Genomic DNA, 12524 nt, shown 5'->3' on the forward strand with positions numbered 1-12524 from the left:
GACCATCTTTGTTTTTGATATATTTTGTTAGTATATCCAGGCTGTTCGCATATCTATATCTTGCAAGTCTCAATAGTTCTCTATCATCTTTGGCAGTTTCCAAATTGATATAAAAGTCTTCACCACAGGTCGCCATAGCACGTGCAACTTCCCTTTTCGCCTCTTTTTTCACACTGGGATAGATTTCGCGATCATCATTGCTGCCACTTTTTTGCCAGATCTTAAAACGGTTTTTCTTAATTCTCACTTTTTTTTCTGCTTTTGATTGCCATCACAAAGCTTTTTTGTTGTTCGTAAGCGGCCTTCTGGAGATTTCCAATAATTCGGAAGCCTTACTAAATCATTGGTTTTGGAAACGGTTCCACATTGTTTCTGTTGTGATATCATCTAGTTGTAATATGTTTTCAAGGTATTGCTTAACATTTACGATCAGTTGATCTCCTTCCGTTTGTGGTAATTTATGCCAACGAATTTTAGTTGCCTTTTCTTTAAGAACTTTGATAGCCTTTGGAATGATGAAGTCGGCCACTAGTAACCGATATTGTGATGTGAGAGGCTCTCCGGGTACAACTTTGCAATCTTTAAATGTACTTAGCTTACAACGATTTCTTAGGATGAAATCGATTTGAGTGTTGGCACTACCACTTTTATATGTTATTTTGTGTCTGTCGGGCTTTGAGAAATAAGTGCCAAGTCATGGGAAGTTGCAAAATTTAAAATGTCACCTCCTTGAACATTTTGTGTTCCGTATCCTTGTCTGCCGAGTACTCTCTGATGACTGGTTTTGGAGGGTAGATTGTTTTAAATTTGTAACTGATTAATGCCATAATACATTTAAATAATATTTATTAGTACGAAATTTTGCGCATCTTTAGTGTAGCACGGATAACAAGGAATAGAGGAAAACTAAGTTGGTCCTTTTATCACATCATAGTCACTAGTCTCACATACAAATTTAATAGATGGAGTTACATGTAACTCTTAGGATTATAATATTCAACAGATTATTACACTCGTGTCATCCGTGGTCACACGCATGACAGTGTCTGAAATTTAGTCCAATTCTGATACCGTGTCCAATCGCAACATTTTACAAAATTAGCGAATATTTGTATTGCTTCCGTATTAATGTTTTATTCAATAAAGAGATGAGGTTGATGCAACTAAGAGTGATCACAGTTCGTTTAGGTCTTTGTTTTAAAGTCCCTAATCGCCACCATACCACTTCGAAGTAAATATGAATTGCAACTAAATATTTAAAACATTGATATTATTTACAAAAATCTTATGTTTATTACCTTATAAATAATGTTATTACTCTTCTAAAGGTCTATGCTATTTTTAAATTTCAAGGTACACTATATGTCTAATTTATTAACTGCCTATACTTATAATATTTAATATAAAAAAATATTCTATTAAATAAGTTATCAAAAATCTAATTTAGCTAATTTATTTTTGAAATTTGATGAATATTATGTTTTGGAAGTTTTATAAACAATTATTTTAATATTTGATCTAGCAACACTTAAAATCTGTCTAAAAAGTTACGACTTCACAAATTACAATTTAGTCTGATATGACATTTCAATAGAGTTCTTGATTGTCGATTCTTATAAATCCAGTTACAATTGCAACATTCAAGTTAACTAGCGAATTTAAACCGTAGGCTATAAAGTTTAATTATTTTAAAATGATTCGGTTAAGGTTTTGTTTGGTTTGGGCAGTAGTCTGCAGTTCAATGGTTTTCTGTAAGTAGTACACATAATAAATGTAGATAGTTCTTTGTTGCTTATCACGTATTTGTTCGCACTCGTGTCTTTATTTTACGTCATATGCGCAATAAGGAAGACTGAAAGTCTTGCATTGCTGTTCGATTACTGAAACAAAATATACCGTCGAATGCAGAAGTGCAAGTTTTAATTACCCTCATTTGATCAAGGTCAAGGCTCTCTGACACCGCCAAAACCAGTTGTAATACCCGTGCCGGTCCCGTCCCTTGCGGCAAGTCCTGCGGTTAGCAGTGCTGCGTCTGAAGAACCAAAGATTTCGACGGAAAAAATTTCCACGACAACAAAACCGTCGTCTGAACCAGAACCTACTACTACCACACCTACCACTCCTCCGACGACTACTTCGACTACTCCTTCAACAACAACTCCAACAACACCTCCGACGACTCCTCCAACCACAACCCCAACCCCTACAACTACAACGCCGACACCTCCCCCAACGCCCCCTCCGGCCCCGACACCAGCTCCTGGCCCTCTTCCACCACCACAACAAGGAACTTGGTCCTGGACTGACAAAAACAATGTGACCTGCATCCTCATTAAGTTCGCTGCTCAGCTGAATGTCACCTACCCAATCGATAACTCATGTAAGTATTGATTTAGTCTTTCATATAATATATTTCTTATTATTTGTAGTCTTCTAACAGTTTTTCAACACTTCATTGTTAGGTAACATGCATTGTGTGAACCTGTTTATGTACCAGAAGTTTCTCATATTCGACAATCAGTCTTCACAGAGATTTCCATTTTAATTTCTCCTCATTATGTCTATATAATTAATGAAGTGAAATTTTTGCTTATATTATAATATAAAAAAACAAACATTCACTTTTTATATTCAGACCTTGATACTGTGTTATCATTAATAAAAATACATGTTTTTGATTAAAATGAAATCTCTTTACGTACAATATATTCTGTACACTAGGGATGTCAATTCATATGTTTGTTGCATTTTTATGAAAGTAAAATTGTAACTAAATTCTCATCAGATCTCATCTTATGAGTGACACGATCCTCGCCACAGTGAATATTACACAAAACAGAGCAAGTAATGTCTAGCATCTTTCTTAGTACTTTTTGTTTCGATTACTTCCTAATATATAACCAGGTGACCCTCAAAGAAAATGTCGCTTTTTGTTTATTAAAATATAACATGATTCTGTATTATGCTTTATATTTTCAAAACAACTGCCAGTTCGTTGATACAGGTTTTTATGTTATGATATAAATATATATATATATTATATATTCTGTTTGTTATACTGTAACAGGATTCAGAATGTTATTAAAAATATTATCAATAGAAATTTAATTATTGATTATATAAAATTAGTCACTGACTTATTTTTCTATATATTAAGGTGTATTTAGAAAATTAATATTTACTATTTGGTTTTATGTATTTCTTTAATACATTTATTTACTTTAACGTCATAAACTTCTTAATTGAAACTGCATAATGCAGATGTATTACTTTATGCAATTATGCAATTATGCAATTCTTGTATTGCATGTTAGATATTCTCTGACTTTATTCTTCCATGAACTCTGTGCATTTATTTGCGGTGTTGTGTTTTCACTGATAACTTATCGTTCCTATGTGACTCGCACAGTTTGTTGTCACAAAGCCGTCTGTTTGTTTCTGTTACAATGCACCATTCATGGGGCGTTCCTATGAACCGTGTATATCCAACACATCTCATTAAGGGAAATTGGATATAAAAAAAAATATTTTTTTTTATGTAAGATTTATTTCAGAACTATTTCCCTATTTTTTCTGTTTCGTCATCTGCTATATGTCATGTTAATAGTTCTTTGAGTCACAACAATCTGTTCTCTGACAAAGCGTTCATTTACAAAACATCATTATTCATGTATTTTATTTATAAATCACAGTTTATACAAACATTGAGCATTCTTGATACACTTTAACGAAAGTAGGAAATACATGAAAATTAATATTAAACAAGCCATTTAGAACGTAGAACTGGTTCATTTGAATATATTTAAAAATATATTTTAATTGATTCGCGATAATAAAGTTGAAGGTTACATTGTTTGTAACGTGACATATAAATATAATTAAATGCAAATGAAATGTATAAAAGGTACTTGTAAATAATTTGTTTAATTTACGACAAAGGTCTGCAATTTGCATTGAACTGTCAGAAAAAGAAGATCTTTAAGTTCAATTGAAGGTCATGCGCTTAATAACGAAACGACGGAAAAAAGTAACAATCAATATGAAATTGTCTATGGTTGTAATTATGGGATGATAGGTCACGTACGTCACATTAACTTATTCATTTCAAGAAGTTTAGTATGTCGGTTATGAATAAAGCAGTGGGCGTATTGAATTCTAAATTTTATTTTTGATAATTATTAAAATTACGTTACAAAAATGCTTTTCCTACTCAGTATTGATTACGATTGAAGTCTCGTTATAACCACTACCAGGCGAGCCGTATGAATAAAATCTTATGATATCTGTATGACTATTTCTTACTAAAAAAAATATTAATGAATCAGGTAAAACTACAGAGTATTTATATTTTATATCCAGTTATATGTATCCGTAGAAATTGGGTTAATTTTAAACTCGAATCCAGTTTGGGCTCGGTCGCCGTGTTACGGCATGTGTGCTAAAAGGTTGATACGAAATAGTTATTATGGAGAGATTCTCTTACGTCCCGCGCGCTATTGCTGCTTCGGACGTGTTTTAAACCTTATACGAAACCAGTTAATAGACACGTACGGACATTTGTAATCTGTTTCAACGGTGTATTAAAAACACGCCATTGTTTTATACGCTATTCATGTACATTGATAATATAGGCCAGAAATACAAAAGTTTTGTAACGTTAATGATGCCAGAGAATTATTCCTTAATATTGATTCAGCTTACCGTTTGGGGACGTGCCAGGGTTCTGAAGCCATCATATAGTTTTCGTTGTAAGAAATGTTTTAGCCAAAATATTTTCTGTATCCACCCACGATCTTCCAGATTTTCTAAACAATTGTTATTGACTAAGTAGTTGTATCAGGACAATTGCCAGGTTTTGTGCAGGTCTTTTTTCTCATCTGGATGTAACAATTGATTCTGTCTGATTCGACATGACAAATCACAACAGGAAAATCGTTATATTAATATGGCTGCGAAAGTTGTGTTCATGACTCAGAGCTCTCTTCGTTGTTACATAAATATATATAAAGATCGAAGAGATCATGGTCTTTGGTACCCACTTCGATATTTTGTTCTCTTATAAATATTCTGATATTTCCTGCTGTTGGATGTAAATTATTTGACGGCGGACTTAACATTCAAGTGCAATATTTCGCTTAACTTTTTACCTAATTTGTTATTCGCTAGCTAGTCTCCCGGCTTTGCTCGCTACTCGCATTCGCATGTCTGAACTTAATTCTGTAAAGATTCTTTCTGGTGGTATTGTATTGCCTTCATCCACGCGATCTTTAATATTAATAGGAGTGAAATTTAATACGTGATGAGTTAAGCAACGAGTGGTATTTATAAATCTGTTGCGACATTCCTCGTTTCGTTTTGAATGCAATGATTGTTGTAAAAAAACTTAGCTGCCTTAACCAGAGTAGATTACGTAAGTTCAGGCAACCGTTCTACCATTTTCGATCTGTAAATCATTCACTGAAATCTCACTAGACTAAATTTGTCAATTTTAGTATCGCAATAGTTGTCTGGCCACTGTAACTTGAATGTAGGTCGCCCTAATGAGACGTCGCTGAAGAAAACTACTTGTAACATGAATTTAGAAGCTTGACGGTTTTAGTTTGTGAAGATGGACCGTGTGGGTCGCCAGGAGGATGGAGGGAGGGCTGGATTGTGGAACTAGTGTTTGTATAAGACACGATCCATGTGTTAAAACATCGCTAACATTTATTACTTATAATGTCTGCTTCTCGTCTTACAAATATTTGATACAGGATTGCTCTCACCTTTACAATACCCGAATCCGATGAATTCGGGATTAAAAAGAATTTGAGAATTGTAAAAATACGTCATAAAATGTGAAGGTAGTTGCTTAGTGCATATCTCGCAGTTATAATTTTATTGTAAATAGTATTAAACACAGTTAAACCAATAAGTGGGTGAGTCACGAGTCGCTCGCACCGGGCTTCTCGTGTACATATTTACTACCGAACTGTTCATACATATATAAAATAACATATTGTATGTTTTCCAGCGTTTGTCGTAAGAGCATCATAAAATTGTTACTTCAATACTCGACTGTTAAAATATATATTCAATGTACCTGTTATTTCGTAATGTGTAATGATTTTCTGTTACGCGAATACTCAAGAACACTTTAGTGAGTCGGCATTTCCGTTTTCTGTAACATTTGTTATGACTTGTTTATTCTATGTATTTTACGTTGAGATTAAATTGAGATGAATAATCTCGGGGACGAGAATGAAGTGTCAGTGCGTGTCACAGAAAATGTGTGCGACTTTCCTTAAAAGAGGTGGTTATAAAAAATATGCGGCATCTGCAACACTTGTACCATTGTATGTATATCAAGGAAAAAAGAATAAGTACTATCAGGTCGCGTACTGAATAGTTATTAATAAATGTTTGAAATATTTAAAGCGGACCGGTCCAAGCTTAGGAGCCTAAACCAGTTATGGAAATGCACCGAAAATGCAAACGTTACAAAAACATGTCGATTTGTACCGTCTTAGATGTATGAGACGAGGGTCTGACTGACTGACTGGAGACGGCTCCACCGCGACGTTCATTCACTGTTAGCTGTCGGTTACGTCATCAGTGTAGGAAAAGTTAGCATTACAATATACTACTAGGAATCTTTTTCATCCTGACCTACAGAGAATTCTATCCCGGAAGATTCTTCTAATCTCGGGATTTCGGAATTATTTACACTTAATTTCGAGATCCCGCGATAGTCCCGGGATTGTGTTAGAATGGAAAGTGGTAAAAAATGTAGAAAAATTTTTCATAAGCATTTCTTATTTATATTTTATGAAAAAATTCTATATGCTAAAGATATGAATGTGTAAAGGTACTTATATTATAAAATGAAAATCACTTTATTAAAAAACTTTATACATTAAACGATTCCGAATATTCTGGATTTCGTTAAATTAGATCCTAAAAATTTCGCGACTAAAATGTGACTTGGATACGTACTGGCTGTGAGAAACGAGGATACATTAACAGGTCCCTACATTGTTGAAAACTGTTATTTTGTTTCTTCAACTGATCCGTGTGCTCTGATAGATATTTCTATCTCATTTGCCTGTCCGGACGCTGATCCGCACATTTCTATTTCCTAAACATTAATTAATTCCTATATCAGACACTCGTAACACATCCGTCGGGTGTATATTTATTTCAATGTAACGGATAATGCACACACCCAACACTCGCTATCAGAACTTGTTTTCACAGTCATTGCTAATTACGATAACTCTAAACACATGTATAAACTAAATGAAAGAAGAAATTTAACAATGTATCTTAGGATGATACACATTGCTTTTAAACAAAGAAGAAGAGTTTTCAAGAGGTACAATGTTTTATATATCAGCGTCTCCGTTGGGCCACCTGGTGATGAACGTCCCCTCCACCGCCGTGGTGGTGAACGGCAGCTGTGACGGGTCTCAGCAGTGGGTGAACATCACGTGGCCGGTGTGGGACAAGCCCGCCTCGCCCATGAACAGCATGCTGATGGTGTTCGCCAACAACGCCACCACCAAGCTCTACTCCCTGGAACATCTCAACCTCTTGCTCATGCCGGAAGTCTTCCCTAACGCATGTGAGTAGTACTAGTACAGTGCTCTATTGTCGATGGTTACATACGTAATACATGTCCTATAGCAGTCTGAGTGAGTACCATGACCGTCTAGAACCTTTCGCTTCGTGTCCCCAGCATCCGAGATGTTCGTCCACTGGCAGGGCTCCACGTGGCGAACTCCCCAGGCGACCTCCTACCGCTGCTCCCCTCCCACTCAGCTCAACCTCACAGCCGATGCCGTGAACCAGGTCGCCACCCTCACCCTGACGCAGCTCCAGGAGGAAGCCTTCCGGACATCCGGAAACAGCAGCCAATTCAGTGCTCGTGAGTATACACTAATTAAGATTCTCAAACATGACCTCGGTTTAATAAGATATTCTGAAATCTGAACGTACAAGCAGGTCTTGATTAAATTACATTGACTTAATTCAATGTTTTTTTTTCCTTTTTTCATTATTTAAAGATCTGATGAATATTACTGCTTTTATATGTATTAAAGATATTTAATAATTTCAAGTTTCTTTTTTTAATTTTATTTTTATTATGTTACGATTCAGTCGTAGCCGTATTAATATTTGTTGTCTGTGAACTTATCGATTAGCCGAATGACGAACGGACAGAGATAATATATTTATATGTTAAGTGTAGTTAAAGATAAACTTAGCAAATAATCTTACAGTGAAATGGATGTTTACGATCAATACACGATAGTCGACAAATTTAACATGAAAGTGAAGTATTCTAATAAATCGACACACACACACACACATATACAAACACATACGTATATATATATGTATATATACATACGTGTTATGTACCTCGTTTGACCGTTTACGCCACGGACAGTTTGCTCGTTATAAAATACGGAAATATCGTCGTTTTAACGTGAAAGTTCGTGATCATTATTAATTGGCATGAGTCCAGCCTGCAGGCGGCAGTTATCGGGGAGCGATACGTTATCGCAATATAATAATCATTTGTTATGTTAATAACGAAACCGACGCACGGACATACACTGGACCTTCATATATACTATATATATGTTAAATAATACAAAGCTATTAATACTAATATACTAATACTGATGTGTCCAATGTACAGACCACACCTTCTTTGTATATAAATTTTAAATGATTTTCGCTTCACTGTTTGTTGAGAAATCAAACTATCAGTTGTCTTACAGCGACGCTATTTCCAAGGTGATTTACTCGTTGTCGGGCTAAAGACACTTTATTATCGTCTCCCTATAATAAGATTAAATTTTCTAGTAACTAGGTACACAGAGTATAGAATTACAAATAATTTACTATTTCCATGTAATCTGTAACGTGTTATAAAATGTCTGAATTGTTAAAAAAAAACACATATATGTATGGAAAATATAAAAAAATATACTTAAAATATTCTAAAGTTATATTTCTATTCATGATAACGAAAATATGTATATAAGAAGTAATATATATATATACGTATATTTAGCGAAAAGGAAAGTTCAGTTTAAATGTAACAAACAGACAAACGTTATTCATCTATACAAACAGCTGACGATCTCAATTTCTTAAAAAACTAACGAGCTGTTTGAAGTGTAATGTTAACGAAGTGATATAAATGACAGTATAATGTATACCGACGTAGCAGCACAGGTTTAGGGATTCTAGCGTGACCTTGTAACAGGATGACGCAGACATACAGACATACATACATACAAGTTATTTTCGTCAGCTGTTTCACATATATGAGATCTAGTATGGATCTGGTTAAAACTACATCTTGGGACGCTATTTTCAAGTATGGACATGCGCTCTCTGCACTGCACTAGTGAATTATATTTGTTTACTAGTGCTATACCGTTACGTTGCTTGATAGAAATTATATTATTTTAAAAGTCCACAGCTCGCGTGTGTTCAATGTTTTCGACACTTCCAAATTGTGCAAGTTTAACTATTTTTGGCTGGATATAATCAAGAAGATTTTTCTATTATAAATGTAATATGTTTATTATTTGTGCGATTTCAGCTCGTGACTGCGGCGGCGGGGACGTCCCTGACGCTGTTCCTATCGCCGTGGGATGTGCTCTGGGAGGGTTGGTGCTGGTGGTGCTGGTGGCATACCTTGTGGGCCGACGCCGCTCACCGGCCAGGGGGTACCTCTCTATGTAGAGGTGAGTAAACACACACACATACACACAGATTAATAATGGCGTTCGAACACGAGTATTAAAAGAAATGTGTGAATATATATTTTAAGTTCAGAAGAAGTGATAACGAAATAAAATGAATCACCGCTGACCGACTACATTGTACATCCACTCATTGTACATGAACGAGGAGGGAACTGATTGTAGATACGTAAACCGAACGTTGGAGACGGAATATCACATGTTGATGTCTCGCTAACTAAGACTTGCCCCCATGTATTATGATGAAGTCAGCAGATTAAAAATATATTGTTATAAAGTGTAACAGAAATTATTTATTGAAATAACCAATTAATTGTATTAGATTTCGGAAGTTAAGCGCGTGCGAGTGTTTATCAATACAGCGGCGTGCTCTGCATAGACACATAGAGCACCTAAACATACATTACTTTCATGTTTTCTCACATGTCAGGATTAGTAAGTATTAGTAAATTTGTTAAAAGCGCCATCTATCTAAAGTATACAGAAACTTTTCAACCGCTTGCTGCTAGCGCCGCCTTCCGGTTAGTGTGGCCGTAACCAGAACTACTCGCTGATCATTTTCCATACAATTACATCTAATCTCGTGTTGTATACAGAAAATGGTTATATGTGTGTGTGTGTAAAAACCTACGCATTTGTTTAGGAAGGCTTTGCAAGCCGTTAGATTCTAAAGCGACTTTTTTTTTTTTCGTTTGTTTACTTTTCTTAAGTGAACAAACTGTACTAATTATTGAAAATTATAAGTAGAGCTCCGTGCTGGTCGGTATTTGCATATAATATATGCTCTGTGCTCGTCTCTTAATGAATATATTTTGATACATCCTTGTCATCGTTTCCAGGTGCCGGTCGGCGCTCGTCCCGTAGTGTTTAGTATAGTTCAGTATATTATGGAATACACACCTCTTCTATGGACGCCGAGCGGCTATACTCGCATATAGCTGCTCAAACCTCCCTATCTGTAATATAATGGTTTTGTTTGACAAAATTGTAATTAAATTCCAACCATCATTTATTTCATATAAGTGTAATGATTATTTAATTTTTATCTGTGTATTATCGCTTGGAGCCGGTAGATACGAAGAGGTATATTAAATCTATATATAGATGTGATTTAGTGTTAATGCTGATGTTATCCTCCGCGCGCCGTACTCGCTGTGGAGCTCCACGCGCGCTAAGGTCATAGATGTGTAGAAGTCGTCCCACGTAACCTTGTATCAATCTCAATCTAATGTAACATTGTTTGTGATCGTTTCATTTATATATCTGTTGGGCAAGCGGGGGGAGGGGAGGAGGAGAGGGGAGGGGATCTTCCTCCCTGTAGGGCGAGGTCATCCAGCGGACAGTGTGACGTGTCACGTTATAATAAATATTTTTTATTGCCAACACGACTTTTATTTAAGAATCTCATACAATAAATATTACGTTATGTACATGTATGATATATTTACAGTTATTATATTGAACACTTGTTTACTTAACAGAGTACGTGAATGTTGAATCGTGAGAAAAGTCTGGGTCGTTGAACTGTGTGTCGTCCTGCAATGAGTTTGTATGAATGGAACTTGGAATAGTTTTAAACCAAGTACGATACGATTCTAGTGACGTATTCAGACCGTTTCATCTTAAATCTATTAACGTTTTCTATTAAAGCTGATTTTTATACACGGAAAAAATAAGGCCTGATCCACACGAACATCCCGTCGATATAACCCACGACAAAATCAAAATGACCAACAAGAGAAGGTGGGAAAGATGCTTAAAATAATTTCCGTTAAAGATTGAAGAATACATTTCTGTGGAACCGAGACTCCCGCTACAAACTAGTGTGGATCACGGATTGCTTAAACAATATGAAAACTAAATTACTACATTTAAATAAATGCGTATCTTAACTGAACTTATTAAATATTTTTTGTAAGTACACGACATTTTCAAAAGTTCTCAATTCATTTGAAAATTTGTTCGAGACGTCTGGAACTAAACATAAAATCAATAGTCTCAGAACTTACTATATACATTAACAATACTGCTCGTTACCTATATCTATGTACAGGGATATTTGAATGTGTCGTACTGAGATGTGACTCGAAGCATCGGCTGAGATGGTTTCATGTTAAGGAACTATTTACATAGTGAGCCTCGTTAGCTTATACGATACAGCGTGACCCATCAGGGTTACTCCAGAGGTATTTGGTGATGTGAATATTCTTAGTTGTTCCTCTCTTCCCATTTCTCCACAAACATACCGACTAATTGAAAGCTACGACAGAACATTACATTAAGCCATGAACACATTTGGTAGGTCTATATTAGTGGTACTCAGTGTGTGTCTTTAGACGTACTGCCGTTATTGACAAGACGTAGATATTCTCCGAAACCAAAGGAATCGATTAGGCACATTTTTGCCCCAAAATAAACCTTGGACAAGTTTGATGGTGAAGTTTCCTAGGGTCCTGTATGTAGACATCAGTGTGACACAGGACAGGAATCAAGCAGCACGTGATGTAGACTGGCCGCCCTCCAGCTCCGAGCCGAGCCTCGGTAAGTGACGTCACGAACACAACCTTTGAAGTTCTCGCGCCCATCGCCCATGTCGCGGGCTCCTTCTGGTGAATAAATAGTTGGAAATGCAGTTTCGTTTATACCAATGACATTTAATATTAGAAACTAACTTTAAAAATAAACCATGATCTTTACCATATAGTATTAGTTATTACTTGATTGTAACATTTTATCATTCAGGTAGTTCAGGCATGAAAT

General features: G+C 35.6%; 2 protein-coding genes across 3 annotated transcripts in view; one reads left to right on the plus strand and one right to left on the minus strand.

The window, feature by feature from the left end:
* Positions 1 to 1563: 1563 nt before the first annotated feature.
* On the plus strand, positions 1564 to 11147 carry LOC116779581 (lysosome-associated membrane glycoprotein 1-like). Its single transcript, XM_061523380.1, has 6 exons — positions 1564 to 1751; positions 1943 to 2380; positions 7376 to 7603; positions 7718 to 7906; positions 9602 to 9746; positions 10604 to 11147. The coding sequence occupies exons 1-5, from the start codon at positions 1694 to 1696 to the stop codon at positions 9742 to 9744; spliced, it is 1056 nt and encodes a 351-aa protein (XP_061379364.1). The 5' UTR covers positions 1564 to 1693; the 3' UTR covers positions 9745 to 9746; positions 10604 to 11147.
* The window catches only part of LOC116779426 (laminin subunit alpha lam-3), a 74281-nt gene continuing 72890 nt past the window's right edge, over positions 11134 to 12524 (minus strand). Inside the window, exon 51 of one of the 2 annotated variants that reach the window (XM_061523371.1) lies at positions 11134 to 12370. In XM_061523371.1, coding sequence (XP_061379355.1) covers positions 12231 to 12370 — 140 coding nt within the window. In that variant the 3' untranslated portion in view covers positions 11134 to 12230. The remainder of the gene's footprint in view (positions 12371 to 12524) is intronic. The other variant, XM_061523370.1, reaches the window with a different exon arrangement.

Source organism: Danaus plexippus, chromosome 2, assembly GCF_018135715.1.
Source record: "Danaus plexippus chromosome 2, MEX_DaPlex, whole genome shotgun sequence".
Lineage (NCBI taxonomy): Eukaryota > Metazoa > Arthropoda > Insecta > Lepidoptera > Nymphalidae > Danaus > Danaus plexippus.